Raw genomic sequence first — 18,030 nt, forward strand, 5'->3', positions numbered from 1 at the left:
TTCGTCGGTCATAGAATCATAGAATCAGTTACGCATAGATATGCCTAAGATCCGACAGGTGTAACTGTGTTACACCGTGGGAACATAGGATGCAATTCCAGCCCGCCGCTAGGTGGCGTTTCGGTTTATTTACGCAACAAATATGCAAATGAGGAGATACGCCGATTCAGAAACAAACGACCGCCCGGCGTTTTTTTTTACGTCGTTTGCGTTCGGCTTTTTCCGGGGGATAGTTACACCTGGGTCTATGAGGCGCAGCCAATGTTAAGTATGGCCGTTGTTCCCGTGTCGCGATTTTAAATTTTTACGTCGTTTGCGTAACTCGTCCGTGAATAGGGCTGGACGCCATTTACGTTCACGTCGAAACCAATGACGTCCTTGCGACGTCATTTAGCGCAATGCACGCTGGGTAAATTTGCGGACTGTGCATGCGCTATTCGATCGGCGCGGGAACGCGCCTGATTTGAATAGTACACTCCCCCTAGCCGCGGAATTTTAATTCCGCCGGGGGATTTACGATACGCCGCCGCAAGTTTTGAGGTAAGTGCTTTGTGAATTACCCACTTGCCTCAAAAACTTGCGGCGGCGGATCTTAAATCACATAGGTTACGCGGATCTAAAGATCCGCTAACCTATGTGAATCTGGCCCAATGGGTATAAAAATGACAACGTTTCCTAGATGGCATTAGCTTGTTGGATGGCTTGTTTAAAGAGGATTCCCCCCACACCAAAAATACTGTAGCTGCTGACTTTAAATAGGACACTTACCTGTCCAGGTAGCCCGCGATGTTGGCACCCCAGTCAATTTTCTGATTGGCTCTCGATTGCTGCCACTGCCATTCTTGGTAAATGAAACCGGCATAGCATGATGCTCTTACTCACTGGACTGGCGGCGGAGAAAGGAGGGGGGGGGAACCAAGGTAACCGCGGCGCAGTCTCCCTGAAGTGGGTGACGGGTACCTGTCAAAAACAGGTTACCGCACCCCCGCCCCCCCCGCAAGGTGCCAAATGTGGCACCGGAGGGGGGGGGGGGTGAGGCAGATAAGCAGAGTTCAACTTTTGGGTGGAACTCCAATTTAAGGAAAAATACATGGACCACCTTTTGCCAATCTTTTTATAAAAAAAGGATATGATGATTCTCTGCCTTCAACCTTCTTGGTTACTGATCTGGAGCAGGTATACCACAAGTAGATATGTGCACAGCAAAAATTTTCGTTTATTTCTGTTTCGTTTCTGTTCGTTTATCGTGATTCGTAACGAGTCGTAATTTCGTAAGACGTTAGTTATCGTATTCGTACTCTTTATTATTTTCGTAACAGTCTTTTTTCCGTTTCCGTTTTTCTCTGTTAGTTTATTTTTCGTTGAATCGAGATTAGTATTTTTGTTATATTTTGTATTCTGCCGCGTTCGTATTTTTAAAATGATTTTATTTGTTCCTTCGTTTTTACGTTAGTTTAATTTTCGTTGTTTTGCTATTCGTGTTTACATTATATTTTCCATCATGCCTCGTTCGTATTTTCGTAAGAAATATATTTTGGTTGCTTTATGATCATTCGTATTTTCGTGTCTAATTTCCTTTGATTGTAAAAACATACTTTTGTAGATTTTATTGCATTCGTAATTCTGTTAGAATACATTTTACGTTTTTTCGACACACTACTCGTCGTAATTTTGTAATTCGTACTTTACTGTGATTGACTTGACTGTCTTAGTTAGCACACACACCCTGTCTAGAATGAAGTCTGACGTATAAGAAAACTAAAATATGTCAGATATTACAAATACAAATCTAGAAATTAGATGCACTGCAGTCTAACACAGAAAAAGACACAAGGAGCCAGGAGGTAATGAGAAAGAAGCTCATTGGGGGAAGGAACAAACCTCTTCAGAGGAAAGGGACAGCGCTCAGTGGCTATAGGTCAATGTCCAGAAATATTTCAGTACTAACGAAAGCTAATTTACATTATTTCGTATTTTCGTTGTTTTCATTTCCGTTTTCCGAAGATTCGTAATTTATTTTTCGTTAGTTTTGATTTTCGTTTTTTATTCTTTGTTCGGCATTTCGGTTGTTTTCTTTTCGGTCTTCGAATATTACTAAGTTTGCATTTTCGTTCATTTTGTTTTTCGTAATTATTATTTTTTTTGGGTTCGGTATTTTCGTTGTTTATATGTTTTCGTTTCTTTCTTCTTTCGTATCTTCGTTGTTTTTCATATTCGTTATTTTGAAAATATCGTTATCCGTTATTAATTGCGCTAAACCGTTCGTTCATTCGTATGTTAACGAATCAACTAAAATAACGAAAATTGACGGAAAACGTATTTGTAACTTAAAAAACATGCCTAACCACAAGTGAATTCATTTTAGACCTGTGATCTGCATTTAAGATACTTGTCTTTGAGGGCAGATTTACATCTACCTGTTGCAGGAACACTCGTGTTAATGTGTGTGCTAGTGCAACGCATGGCAATGCAGGTTATATGCATTGCCATATCGCACTGCCTTTCATTCTGTCTCTTGATTTGATTTCAATGGGCTGCCTTAGTTTAACGCACAATAAGGTGTGGCATGACGCTTGTAACGGGTGTCGATAAACACCGCACACAAATTTAACTGGACCATGAAAGTATTGGGCTGAGAATCAACATGACATCCGGGCAACTGGCATTTTCAGAAGGAATTCAATAGGAATATTTAAAGTGGAACTTCGCTTAACCACTTCAACCCCCAGGAAGGTTATAGCGTCTACAAATTATGGGATATATTTATGTAATTTTTAATTATTTTACTAGTAATGCGGCGATCAGTAGTTTTTAGTGAGACTGCAACATTGCGGCAGACAAATCTGACACTTTTGGGGGAGTGACACTCATTATAGTGATCAGTGCTAAAAAAATACACTGTCACTGTACTAATGACCCTGGCTGGGAAGACGTTAACATAAGGGGCAATCAAAGTGTTTAATGTGTGCCTAGGGAGTGCTTTCTAACTGTGTGGGAGGGTGCTTTGACTGGGGGAAGACAGAGGTCCATATCCTGACATTGCGTCCACCGGACCCACTGATTGGCTCCTACTGTGTCACAGTGGGAGCGGGTTGCTGGTGTCACCTGCACGTACTCCAGACCCAGTGCACAAAATCACGTACAGGTAAGTGATTTTGTGCAGGAGGGCCGCCATGCCACAGTATTTCCATAACAGTTTAAAAGTGGAACTAAACCCAATGGTTTATAAAACAGTTATGGTATGCCGGGAACGCTAACGGTCACATTTGCTTGTGCTTTTAACCAAACGGTCAAAGCATCAAATGGCTGGTGTCACATGTGCAGCACCACGGCAGTTGAAAATCAAACTAAAACTAAGATGGCAGCTTTCTTAGCTGAAAAGGATAAGAGGGCTTAGTTCTGCTAGTGTAATTTTGGCTCATCCTCCTCCTTCCCCCCTTTTTGCCAATTGGGAGCGGGTATATTTTTCTGACAAGTACCAGCTCCTAGTTCAGCATTTCTTACATAGGCAAGGATTGCAAAAGTTCAGCCCGCCCCACTGTACTATTAGGCTGGTCCCAAACCTCCTGGGACATGTGATATATCCCAGGAGGCTTCAGGACCAGTCTGAAAGTACTTCGCATTGCCGGGGATCCAGAGACTGGCAAAGAATAGGCTCGGGTGATGACAGCACTAGACTCCTGAGTAGGTGAGTGTCTGTGTATTTTAGGCCTCATGCACACTGGACGTTTTTTGAATTTTTTACAGCAGCTGTTTTTGGTAGACACGTGCAATGCTAAAAAATTTGTTTGTTATTTTTGTTTTTTTTATTTTTTTGTATATTCGTAAATTCATAAATTCGGGAAATTCGAAAAATTCGTTTTTTTCCGTTTTTGTTTCATTCGTTTTTTTATTTTTTCGGAAATTCGTAAATTTCGAAAAAAATAATTTTTTTTTTTGCTTTTTTCGTAAATTCGTAAATTCGGAAAATTTTCGGATTTCCAGAAAAGCAAAAAACGGAAAAAACGAATGAAACGAAAAAAACGGATGAAACGGAAAAAAATATCGGAAATTTACGAATTTTTTAATTTTCGAATTTTTGACGTTTCGAATTTTTCAATTTTCGAAATTTCTAATTTTTAGAAATTTCGAAATTTTCAAATTTTCGAAATTTTCAAATTTTCGAAATTTTCAAATTTTCGAAATTTTCAAATTTTCGAAATTTTCTAATTTTCGAAATTTCGAATTTTCCAGTTTTCAAAATTTCGAATTTTCCAGTTTTCGAATTTTTTGAATTTCGAATTGTTCAATTTTCGAATTTTTCAATTTTCGAATTTGTCAAATTTCGAATTTTTTCATTTTCGAAATTTCGTATTTTCGAAGTTTCATATTTCAAATTTTTCAGTTTTCGAATTTCGAATTTTTCAATTTTCGAAATTTCGATTTTTAAATTTTTTAATTTTCGAGCTTTCGAAATACGAAAATATTCGGAATTTCGAAAATTGAAAAATTCGAAAATTGAAAAATTCAATTTTCGAATTTTTCAATTTTCCAATTGTTCAATTTTCGAATTTTTCCACTTTCGTATTTTCGAAAATTCGTATTTATGAATTTACGAATTTTCGTATTTCCGTTGTTTTTTAATTCCCAAATTTTCGTATTTACGAATTTCGGAAATTCGGATTTTCGGAAATACGAAAAAATTTCGGATTTTCGAAATTCCGAATTTGCGAATTTTTCAATTTTCGATTTTTTTTTTTCAAATTTTTTCTATTTTCGAATTTTAGAATGTTTCACTTTTTTGAATTTTTCAATTTTCGAATTTTTCACTTTTCCAATTTCGAATTTTTCAGAAATTTCGAAATTTCGAATTTTTCAATTTTCGAATTTTTCAGATTTGGAATTTTTCAGATTTGGAATTTTTCAGATTTGGAATTTTTCAGATTTGGAATTTTTCAAAATTCGAAAATTTTAAAATTCGAAATTTCTGAAAAATTCGAAATTGGAAAAGTGAAACATTTGAAAATTCGAAAATTGAAAAATTCGAAAATTGAAAAATTCGGAAATTGAAAAATTTAAAAATTCGAAAATTTAAAAATTCGGAAATTCGGAATTTCGAAAATTCTAAAATCCGAATTTCCGAAATTCGCAAATACGAAAATTCGGAAAAAAAAAACGGAAATACGAACTTTCGGAAAAACAAAAATTTATAAATTCAAAATTTTCGGAAGTCCGAAAATTCGTAAAATTTTTTTTCGGAAATATGAAAATTCGTAAATAAAAAATTCGGAAATATGAAAATTCGCAATTCACGAATTTTCACATTTTCGTGAAAAAACTAATTAGAAACAAAACGAATTGCACATGTCTAGTTTTTGGCTTATGCCTCGTAATCACGACCGAGAACTCTGTGAAGCTTTCCTTGCATACACACTGTTGAGACAAAATCTCGTTGTTCTCAAACGCGGTGACGTACAACATGTACAACGGCACTATAAAGGGGAAGTTCGATTCCACTGGCGCCACCCTTGGGGCTGCTTTTGCTAATCTCATGTTACTGCGTGTTAAGTAAAAGTTTTCGTGAGAGACGATTCGCGCTTTTCAGTCTGTTACAGCGTGATGAATGTGCTATCTCCATTACGAACGCTACTTTTACCGAAGGTGCGCTCCCGTCTACTTTATTCTGAGTATGCGTGGGTTTCTAAGCATACACATGAACGTGTTTCTCATCGTAAACCAGCCTGATGAGAACCATGACGAGAAAATTGAGACCCCCGACGAGAAAAAAGAGAGCATGTTCTCTTTTTTTCTCGTCAAGATCCACAACAATTTTCTTGACGAAAAATTTACACGACCATTTTTTCGGCAAAAAAGCTCTGCCAGCTTTTTTCTAGATGGTTTTTGCAGAGGAAAACGGTCATGTGTACGAGGCATTAGATGTTTTGTCCTACAGTCAATAAACTCCCCATAATGTTATCCCAATGCAGGACCAGATTTACTCCCTTTGCCGCCCCAAGCCCGGGTCCTTCAATGCCGCCCCCCCCCACACACACACACACCATCACATAGGGCGCTTCTGAGCCCCCCCATGTGATAGAATGCTTGTGCAGAGCAAGGGGCCGGTGTATTACTGTTATCACGTGCAGGGGGCGGATCTGCAAGGGGCTGGTTTATTACTGTTATATGGTGTACATCCATAATACATGTTTAAATGCATCCCCTGTAGCCATTCTGTGGTGAAGGGGTTAAGACATAAGCCTAATAACCATATACTCTGACAAGTATTGAAAACGCCCATCAACACTTTTATCATCTCTGTCCATTATTTAAAAATGTGCCCTCTTCTGTAGCCATCCACCCCTTGCACGATATAATAGTAATACACCCGCCCCTTGCAGAGCCATCTGCCCCGTACATCATATAACAGTAATAAACCCGCCCCTTGCAGATCCGCCCCTTACACGAGATAACAGTAATACACCCGCCCCTTGCTCTGCGTGAGCATCAGGAGCATGTCGCTGCATCGTAATCATTGCGCAGGCGCCCAGTAACAGGTGACTCACAGTTATTCATCTTTAGCTAACTTTGGAGGCTCCGTTGTGGTTTGTACTGAGCAAGCGCTTTGCCTGCGCAGTACAGGGGGGTCATTATCCGCCGGGAGATCTTTTTTGTCAGGACACTTGCCGGGACGACAGGATTTTTTTCACCCCCCTGTTACCGCGGTGCAGCCCTTGCACTCACTGCCGCCCTGAGGCCTGGCCTCGGAGGCCATGTCAGGAATCCGTCCCTGATCTGATGTGTCCATGCACACATAGACTGTTTTCAGCAGTTTTGGTCTGGGCGTTTTTTGGCTTAAAATGAAAACTAGTGGGTTCTGAGAGACGTTTCTTAGCTGTTTTCAGCTGTAAAAACACTCTAACATCAAAAAACGCTGATAAACATAGATAAACTCTCAAAAACTTGGTTCACCAGCGTTTTTGGATGTTTTTGATCCATTGGAAAAACACTAACGCAGAAAAACGATAGAAAACGCTAATAAACGCTAAAAAAACGCTATTGCAGAAATGTTGAAAAACTTTGAAAAACTCACTGCAAAGCTACTGGCGTTTTTATAACGTTTTTTTAATGTCCAGTGTGCATGAGGCCTGAATGTTTTTTTAAATGACCGAAGTTCCTCTTTAATATGTTATTTTCTGCTACCATAATATTTTATTGGTTCTGTTATTGATTTTGTTGATTTAGTTACGTATTTTTTTCTTGTACTTCAGTTTTCAGGTTCTGTTTATTTATGGGGGTTTCCTGTAATAATATGCAAAACGATGAAGAACAGAATCCTGTGGCTGTGAGAAAACCTAAAAACTGCTTGCTTCTTCTAAAGCAACTCAAAACCTGGATCGCAAAAAATTGTAGGTATTTCCATGGCATGTTATCTAAAGTGGTTGTAAACCCACTTTTTCGAAAAAATAAATAGAAAATAACACCTGCAAGACAAAGGCATAATGAGCTAGTATGCATAGCTTACTAGCGCATTATGTAATACTCACCTGTGATCAAAGCCCCCTGCAGCCGTCATTGTACACCGCTCCGGCGGCCGACATCTCTCCTGGGGGTTACTTCCGGGTATTGCTCCCCCCGGCACTGTGATTGGCCAAAGCCGAAGCCAAAGCCGCGATGACGGGAGTCGCCAGTCACGGCATTACCTCCTTTGGAAACGGCACAATCGCCGTTTCTAAAGTGCGCATGCACCGCAATATTGTAAATATTTCCTGAACCGTGGATCTAGGCTTACCTGTAGGTAAAAGTAGCTGTACAGGTTGTACAACCAATTTAATACAGGGCTAATGTTGGGGTTTCTAATGCCCTGTACACACGACCAGTTTTCCCGTTGGAATAAACTCAGACGGTTTTTCCGACGGAGTTCCGACGGAATTCCGCTCAAGCTGTCTTGCATACACACTGTCACACTTAAATCCGACCGTCAAGAATGCGTAAAACACTACGACGAGCCAATAAAATAAAGTTCTATGCTTCCGAGCATGCATCGAATTGTTTCCGAGCATGCATGGTTTTTAGTCTGTCGGAATTGCATCCAGACGAACGAAAATTCCAATAGATTTTTTCCATCGGAAAAATTGAGAACATGTTCTCTATTTAATACCGTCGGAATTTCCGATGGAAAAAGTCCTGAGGGGCATACACACAGACGGAATATCCGATGAAAAGCTTCTGTCCCACTTTTTCCATCAGAAATTCCGCTCGTGTGTACAAGGCATGAGTCTGAGGAAATTGAGATTTGGGCTAAACTAGGGGAGCCAGATTCAGAAAGAAGATACGATGGCGTATCTCCTGATACGCCGTCGTATCTCTAAATCCGGCCGTCGTATCTATGCGCCTGATTCATAGAATCAGGTTACGCATAGATATGCCTAAGATCTGACAGGTGTAAGTGTCTTACACAGTCGGATCTTAGGCTGCAATTTCAGGCTGGCCGCTAGGTGGCGCTTCCGTTTGTTTACACGAGGAATATGCAAATTTGTATTTACGTTGATTCAGAAACGAACGACTGCCCGGCGCTTTTTTAACGTCGTTTGCATTTGGCTTTTTCCGGCGTATAGTTACCCCTGCTATATGAGGGGTATGTGCGGCGTATCCTATGTTAAGTATGGCCGTCGTTCCCGCGCCGAGTTTTGAAATTTTCACGTTGTTTGCGTAAGTCGTTCGCGAATACGGCTGGATGTAATTTACGTTCACGTCAAAAGCAATGACGTCCTTGCGACGTCATTTAGAGCAATGCACACTGGGATATTTTACGGACGGCGCATGCGCCGTTCAAGTTAAACGTAAAAAAACGCGGGGTCAAGGGAAATTTACATAAAACACGCCCCCTACATCCCCATTTGAATTACGCGGCCTTACGCCGCAACACATACTGTACGCTACGCCGCTCTAACTAAGGGTGCAAGTTTCTTCTGAATAAGATGCGTTAGGCGGGCCGGACAAATACGCCATTGTATCTGAATCCGGCCCAGGGTGTCCAAACTTTTGACCTTCTTGAGCAACATTGGAAAAAGAGGAATTGTCTCGGGCCGCACATAAAATATAACAATTAGGAGAGCTGATGAGCAGAAAAAAGTCTGGGAGATCACAAGTTAACGATCACTGATATAGATAATGTACCTATCTGAGTGATAAAACAAAATATTTTTTTGTGATATTTTTTATTATAATGCCGCGTACACACAATCAGAATTTCCAACAACAAATGTTCGATGTGAGCTTTTGGTCGGATATTCCGACCGTGTGTTCGCTCCATCGGACATTTGCTGTCGGAATTTCCGACAACAAATGTTTGAGCGCTAGTTCTCAATTTTTGCAGACAACAAAAGTTCTTGTTGGAAATTCCGAACGTGTGTATGAAATTCCGACGCACAAAAATCCATGCATGCTTGGAATCAAGCAGAAGAGCCGCACTGCCTATTGAACTTCATTTTTCACGGCTCGTCGTAGTGTTGTACGTCACCGCGTTCTTGACGTTCAGAAGTTCCGACAACATTTGTGTGACCGTGCTGGGGGGGGGGGGGGGTGTGACACCATGTTTCACCGCACCGGGTGACACCAACCCTAGTGACACCACTGCCTGTTGTTGAGTTTTTGCAGTGCACCATAGTGCACATCATGCATTGTTAGTGTTTTACTGTGTTAAAATACAGCTGCGTTTGGCTGCCATTCAAAATGAATGACACCACAATGCATCACAGTGTGCTATGTGTGCTGCCACATGTTGCAGCAGTGAAAGGTTTTCACCACATGTTATTGCAAGTCAGTGGTGTACTGTGCTGAAATTGGTAGGAGATCATTGTGATGGTCTCAGGTGTAAGTGATAAGATGTGTATAAATATAAAGGGCTAGATTCAGGTAGCATTTACGGCGGCGTATCTCCAGATACGCCGCCGTAATTTCAAATCTGCGTCGGCGTATCTTTACGCCGATTCTCCAAGGCAGATACGTCGAAAAAATAGTCTTCCTCCGCCGACGTAACTTGAATGCGGCGGCGTATAATTGTGTGCAATATTACGTTGGCCGCTAGGGGCGCTTCCATTGTTCTCAGCGTAGAATATGCAAATTACCTGGATATGCCGATTCACAAACGTACGTACGGCCGGCGCAATTTATTTACGTCGTTTACGTTAGGCTTTTTCTGCGTAAGGTTGCTCCTGCTATTAGGAGGCGCAGCCAATGTTAAGTATGGACGTCGTTCCCGCTTTCGAAATTTGAATTTTTTACGTCGTTTGCGTAAGTCGTTCTCGAATAGGGCTGGACGTAATTTATGTTCACGTCAAAACCAATACGTCGTTGCGGCGTACTTGGGAGCAATGCGCACTGGGATATGTACACGGACGGCGCATGCGAAACGTCAATCACGTCAGGTCATCATAGATTTACATAAAACACGCCCCCCCCTTCCACATTTGAATTACGCACGCTTACGCCGGCCCCATTTACGCTACGCCGCCGCAACTTACGGAGCAAGTGCTTTGTGAATACTGCACTTGCTCCTGTAAGTTACGGCGGCGTAGCGTAAATACGATACGCTGCGCCGCCGTAGCTATGCGCGCCCCTACCTGAATTTAGCCCAAAGTTAATCTGCAATTGTGATTTATTTTATGGTAGGAATGTATATCATCTCTATAACATTCTGTTTTTATTACTGTTTTTCAGTTTCTGGATTTAATGCAGCAAAAGTCACCTCTCTTATATATCAAGAGCCGATTTACAGAAGTCCAGGAGTCGGGCAGCAGACGGGTGAGCAAAGTTTGATTATTCATATTTAATGACTGTATATATTTTATAGAAATAATTGTAGATTCTCAAAGTCAGACACACTGTATACCTACCTTCATAATGTACCTGCCAAACAAATAGGGTGACCACATGTCTCGGATTGCCCGGGACAGTTCCGCATTTTGCAGGTCTGTCCCGGGCACCTTCATTCCAGGACAATACAGTGTCCCGGAATGAAACTGACACAGAACCCTGCCCCCCCCCCCCCGGGACAATCTGATGCCTCCAAAAAAGGCTGCCACATCACCGCTTTACTCACTGACAGTACTTGTCCTTACCGGGAATGCCTAGAGGAGCACAATCCCCACCCCCTGTTTGTGATTGGAGAAATCATAAATCCCGCCTCTTGTGTCCAATCGCTGTGCTGTGATTCGTTACAGCACAAGCTGATTTTTGGGAAGGGGGGGTGTCCCTGAATTGTAGTTTGGAAATGTGGTCACCCTACAAACAAATGATGAGAAAAAGCAGGAACTCTCAGGCTGCATTCACATTTCTTTTCTAGGCTGAATTCACACTTCAGCTTTTTGAATCGCAGGCAGATTTGCTGCGAATCTGCCCGCGATTTGAAAGCACCGATGAGATGACATTTATATGAATGACAACTCAAATCGCATTCACGGGCGACTTTTGGACGAAATGCTTTCTGCGATGTGGGTGGCCGCGATTGGCAGACCCGCACTACGATTTGAGGCGTCATTCAAATGAGTCCCGCGATTCGTTATTCACACATCAGCGTTTTCAAACCGGATTTGCGGCAAATGCAGCCTGAAAGAGAATAGAAACACGGAAACATAGAAAAGTGACAGCAGGAAAAAAAGACCCAGAAGCGGTCCATCGAGTCTGCCCATTTTTTTATGATTTTTTTTTTTTTTTTACTTTATACATGTTTTTGTTTTGGTTTCTTGTTTGTTTTTGTTTTTTTGCCTTTTTTTTGGTGTTTCTGGTTTTTATTTGTATTTTTTGTCTAAATATGGATCCATGTTTGTCCCAAGCATTTTTGAGGCCACCCACTGTTGACTTACTACCTCTGCTTAAAGGGGTTGTAAAGGTACAATTTTTTTTTCCTAAATAACTTCCTTTACCTTAGTGCAGTCCTCCTTCACTTACCTCATCCTTCCATTTTGCTTTCAAGCGTCCTTATTTCTTCTGAGAAATCTTCACTTCCTGTTCTTCTGTCTGTAACTCCACAAGTAATGCGAGGCTTTCTCCCTGGTGTGAAGTGTCGTGCTCGCCCCCTCTCTTGGACTACGGGAGAGTCAGGACGCTCTCTACATTGCAGATAGAGAAAAGAGCTGTGTGTTAGTGGGCGTCCTGACTCTCCAGTAGTCCAAGGGAGGGGGCGAGCACGACACTTCACACCAGGGAGAAAGCCTTGCATTACTGTGTGGAGTTACAGACAGAAGAACAGGAAGTGAGGATTTCTCAGAAGAAATAAGGACATTTAAAAGCAAAATCAAAAGGAGCGGCAACTTTTTGCTATAATAAATATTCCCCAAAAATATATAAAAAACATTGCGATTTAAAAGGGGTGTACCTGTACGCCCATTTGCGCAGCTGTGCCATTGCTCCAACGTATATCGTCGTGCGCTGGTCAGCAAGTAGTTAAAGTGATATTAAAGGTTCAAAATATATTTTTCTAAAATAATAAACATTTTATACTTACTTGCTTTGTTTAATGGTTTTGCAGTGGGCAGCCCCAATCCTCTTCTTCTAGGGCCCCCTGCCGTCACTCCTTGCTCCTCCTCCCTTCAAGTAACCCTCCAGCAAGCAGCTTGATCCAACCACACATTGTGGGCTTGGCCTCGCCCCCTGCTCCCTTATTATTGTATTTGATTGACAGCAGTGGAAGCCAATGGCTCCCGCTGCTCTCACTGAGTCCAGTGAGGAGGGAGAGATAGAGCTGCACCGATGCTCTCGTGCACAGTGCTGGACCGAGATCCGGCTCAGGTAAGTATTTAGTGGGAGGGGGGGTAGCTGAACCTAAAAGGTTTTTATATCTTAATGCAGAGAAGGGGCCGGATTCAGATACATTGGCGTATCTGTCCGGCCCGCGTAACATATCTCTGATACGTTACGCCGCTCTAACTTTTGGCGCAAGTTCTTTATTCGCGAAGAACTTGCGCCCTTAGTTAGAGCGGCGTAGCGTATGTGTTGCGGCGTAAGGCCGCGTAATTCAAATGGGGATGTAGGGGGCGTGTTTTATTAAAATTTCCCTTGACCCCACGTTTTTTACGTTTTACTTGAACAGCGCATGCGCCGTCTGTAAAATCTCCCAGTGTGCTTTGCTCTAAATGACGTCGCAAGGACGTCATTGCTTTCGACGTGAACGTAAATTACGTCCAGCCGTATTCGCGAACGACTTACGCAAACAAAGTAAAAATTTCAAAACTCGACGCGGGAACGACGGCCATACTTAACATAGGATACGCCGCACTTACCCCTCATATAGCAGGGGTAACTATACGCCGGAAAAAGCCGAATGCAAACGACGTAAAAAAAAATATTCCTCGCGTAAACAAACGGAAGCGCCACCTACCGGCCAGCGTGAGATTGCAGCCTAAGATCCGACGGTGTAAGACACTTACACCTGTCGGATCTTAGGCATATGTATGCGTAACCTGATTCTATGAATCAGGTGCATAGATACGACGGCCGGACTCATAGATACGACGTTGTATCAGGAGATACGCCGTCGTATCTTATTTCTGAATCCGGCCCAGGGCCTTTAGGCTTTACCACCACTTTGACTATAACAGAAATTAAGGGTCTGTGTTGATAGCCTTTCATTGCTCCAAGTGGGTTTTGCAGTTCCATACAGGTTTATGAGAATGGACAACCCACTTGAAGCAGTTCAAATGCAAGTCATAAGGAGGTCAACTATAGGTCAGAACCTGTTATGCCGCGTACACACGATTGGAATTTCCGATGGAATTCCGATGAAGCTGACTTCCATCAGTCTTGCATACACACTGTCAGATTAAATTCTGACCGTCCAAAACGCGATGACGTAAAACACTACAACGTTCAAATAAAAAACTTAACTTTGAATTTATCTGATTTCATTCTATATTGATAGCTCCTTTACTAATCTCTGTTTTGCTTGTTTTTTTCTTTTTTTTTTTTACTTAGTTAATGCCCGCTACAGTATCGTTCTTCAAATACAAAATCAGGATGCCATTTACCAAGGTGCCAACAGATTTCAGATGCTGCCTTGGGATGCCCATGGGCCCCCTTCCAAGAGGGTCACACGTGATGGAAGCTGGTACATTGTATCTATGAAGGTTTTCAAGGACGAAATGGACTTAGGCAGTCAATGCCCAGACAATCCTGATGTTCCTCTGAAAGTCATTTTACACGTTGCAAATCACATGCCATGGACTCCTCCAGGTACAGATAATGTTTATGTGGATAATCACACTTTGGTCTTATTTTACTAAAGCAATGTAAGTCCCCCCCCCCCTTCTTCCCACGTATGTGCACACACACTGTGGGTCTGACAGTTTTCAGACAGAAACTCCAGTGGCATGCAAGCACATGCACAGCATTTTGCAAACTGCCCCCTGGGATGTGTGGCGTACCATCCCAAGAGCCATTTGCAAGAGGTTGTGCATGCACATGCTGATTGCATGACATCTCAAAGACAGAGACCAGTTTTGTCTGGTACAGATTTCAAGGGGGACTCCATGCAACAACAACAAATAAAAAACATAACTATCCCCTAAAAATCCATACCAGACCTTTAATCTGAGCATGCTGTCTGGCTGGCCAGAAAAGAAAACAGTGTGAGCATGCACCCTCCTCCTGAACCATACTAGGCCTTGTGTCCTCAACAGGGGGAGGTGCCACATTGATAAAATTGTAACCTAGAAATAATGACACCAAAATATTTGACAAGTCCTTTATAAAAAAAGAATCCCCCAAAAATGTTCTTTGTTGTAAATCCATTGTTAATCACGATGACCAACACCTGCCCAAAAAAAAAAATGAATGATCGCTTCTATAACTGATGCATGGCTCCCTCCAAACTTTTTCTATTTTTCGGGTCTGTTGGGTGGCATGTACATCGCAGGACACTTTTTTTTAAAGGAATTGTCAAAAAATGTATTTTTTTTTACTTTTTGACACTTTTATGGTGAATGTGTAGGGGTACAATGTACCCGATAACCATTCACATAGGGGGGCGGGATCTGGGAACCCCCTTGTTAAAGGGGGCTTTCAGATTCCAATAAGCCTCCCGCCCGCAGACACCGACAATCAGTAGCGAGGGTTGTCGAGACGAGACCCTTGTCCCCATCAACATGGGGACAAGGTGCTTTGGGATGGACCCCAAAGCACCCTCCCCATAGTCAATCTGCTCTACAACCTCCCTCCTTCAACAGAGGTTACATTACCAAATGCTCTAGGTCTTACACTGTCCATTTTGCCACACTGAGGGAAGCCCTCAGTGTTTTCATTAGGAGGAAGTTAAAATGTTAGTCCTTCTCTTATGCTTCACCCATCCCAAAAAAGAATGTGAAGGTGTTGATATGTTAAATATGTGATCATCATTTATTTTAAGGATGTTATCTTACCAGTTGTTCTTTTCTTCAGTGGTCAATCCTTGTTTCTTGAACTATCATGTGGACAATACACTGAGCCCTGAAGAATTGCGTCAACTAATTAGGATTCCGAAGTATTTGTTACCTAACGAGCAGCCAAAGTACCCAATACCAAGTAAGTACAATAAGTCACCAAATCTGATGGACTTACATTTATATAAACCGTGTAATTATATTTAAGGCAGGCCCTCCCAATTTGAAGTCATGTGGTGAGAAAGTAGGGAAAATGTGTGTGGCGCAGGGCTGTGCAGAAAATGGTGAGAAAGTGGAGCAGGGTCAATTGGTAAGAGTAAGGGAGGGCATGCAACAGAATTGTAAAAGGTAGACATGTGCACACTGAAATATTTTGTTTCAGAATTTAGTTTTCGTTCAAAAAATAAATTTATTTAGTTACTCCCGAAATTAGTTTTTATTTATTTAGTTTCATTAAAAAATGCATTCGTCCAAAAATTAATTAATTAAGGTTGAATCTGTCATTGAAGGCTTATTGTGTCTGTTGAATGTTCTAAGACGATTCAATGGAGCAGCTAAACTGTACGACGCTGCAATCGTACATTTCCGGTCGAATGTTCCGGCTACAAGCTATAGAAGAATTCTAATGTTGTATGACACTAGTAATTATTACATTTATAAATTATTACTAGTGTAGCACTACCCCAAAGGAGCTGCTGGTTTGTTTTGGGTCTACGCTCTGGCTATCAACCCCTGAAACTGGCTCGAACCCTCCCATGGCACACCTGGTACCAGTATAAATTGTGGACCCCACTGGCTGCTGGGGAGCACAATATTTTATCACACCACAGTAAATATGCAAATAAATGGTTACCTTGTGTTGTACTGGTCCCACAGAATAATAGATAGACTACACACAGATTTGCGCTTAACCAAGGGAACGTTACTTGGTAAAACATTGAAGTAAAAGAACAAAGGTAAAACAGATAGTGGACTTCTTATGCCGCGTACACACGACCAGTCCATCCGATGAGAATGGACCGATGGACCGTTTTCATTGGTTAACCGATGAAGCTGACTGATGGTCTGTCGCGCCTACACACCATCGGTTAAAAAAACGATCGTGTCAGAACGCGGTGACTTAAAACACAACGACGTGCTAAAAAAAAGAAGTTCAATGCTTCCAAGCATGCGTCGACTTGTTTCTGAGCATGCGTGGATTTAAATTTAAAACAAGTTGGCTTGTTTTTAACCGATGGTTAAATAACCTATGGCGCCCACACAGGATCGGTTTTGACCGATGAAAATGGTCTATCAGACCATTCTCACCGGTTTAACCGATCATGGGGTACGCGGCATTACAGGGCCCTGCAAGAGTCAAAAATAGCAACAAATAAATACAGGTTGAATTATAATGACTATACTGACCTGTGTAAGTGCACAGCAAAGGGATTCCTTCACTAAGATATATTCGCACTGAAGCACCTCTTAGCCAGGCCTCACCCAGCTCTCACTGACAACAATGCTGTGCAGCTTAATATAACTAAACACTTAGCTAGAAATATATATATATGTATCAACAACTCAATTTACCTAACAGGCAGTCTTTAAATCAGGTACCTCACCAGGGTAGTTTGGTTGATCAGACAAAACGTCAATACAATTGTTTTTAACTGTTCACGCATATATTAGTTGCATGTGGTGGTGCAGAATGGTTGATTTGTAATCCGGAAAAGGGAACAAATAAACTGAGGGATGATGGCCGGGTAATCAAATCACAATGGCAAGTCTAGATGATTCACCCTCCTGCGATACAGTCAGTATACTTAGGCAGGTGCCCGTCTCACCCAACCAGACCAGGCCTTGTCTTTCCGGCACCGACAATCCCCGGTCCTCACACAGGTCACCGTTGAGCTGGGACACAGTCTGGTCACTCCGTCAGGGATCCTCTCTTTCCCAATGGACGATCCGCACAGGCGTAGATAGGCCTCGAGACTCCGGCCTAGGCTTCCGGAGAGGCGCTGTCACGTACCTTACCAGAGGCCGAAGTGCTGAGAGGGCTTCCCTTGCGACTGAGTGCAGAACGCCCCCTGGAGGTGAGACAGGGGGTGCTGTGCCCGGAGATGCAGGGGTTGCCAGCTGCGACTTGCTGAGAAGGTGTAGAAGCTCAGCTATCCACCAGGATACGTAGTTAGGCAGGGGTACCACGGAAGTACAGATGAGGTAGGTACGCAGGGAAACCCAGGGGCGAAGTCAGGAGCCAAGCCGGAAGTCATGCACGGGAAGCTGGATGTAGTTGGAGTAGGTCAGAAGGCAAGCCGAGGTCAAACACTGGAACAATCAGGCAGGAACAGGATAAGGGTAATCCGAAAGACAAGCCGGGGTCATACACTGGAGAAGTCAGGTCAGGCAAGCCGGGTCGTCAACAGGTAAACAGGAACACAGGAACAAGGGCTCAGGAACACACAAGGGCTAACGATCATGCAGCAGTTGGTAACTGCTGCAGCAAGTCTTTAAATAGGGCACTGATGCCAGGAGTCCCGCCCGCATTGGGTGCGTACTGGCGCACACGCGTGCGCAGTGAAGAATACAGGATTTGCAGAGTTGTTGCCCGTTTGCGCGCACATGCGCGTTTGCGCGCGCATGCGCACTGCGCTTG

General features: G+C 42.5%; 1 protein-coding gene across 3 annotated transcripts in view; it reads left to right on the plus strand.

Moving 5' to 3' along the window:
• The window catches only part of LOC120914273, a 92,779-nt gene that overhangs the window by 20,745 nt on the left and 54,004 nt on the right, over positions 1-18,030 (plus strand). For all 3 annotated transcript variants that reach the window (XM_040324899.1, XM_040324900.1, XM_040324898.1), the window contains 4 exons: positions 7,248-7,385; positions 10,699-10,782; positions 13,951-14,208; positions 15,412-15,534. In XM_040324899.1, the coding sequence (XP_040180833.1) occupies positions 7,248-7,385; positions 10,699-10,782; positions 13,951-14,208; positions 15,412-15,534 (603 nt within the window). The remainder of the gene's footprint in view (positions 1-7,247; positions 7,386-10,698; positions 10,783-13,950; positions 14,209-15,411; positions 15,535-18,030) is intronic.

This window comes from Rana temporaria, chromosome 9, assembly GCF_905171775.1.
Source record: "Rana temporaria chromosome 9, aRanTem1.1, whole genome shotgun sequence".
In the NCBI taxonomy this organism is placed as follows: Eukaryota; Metazoa; Chordata; class Amphibia; order Anura; family Ranidae; genus Rana; species Rana temporaria.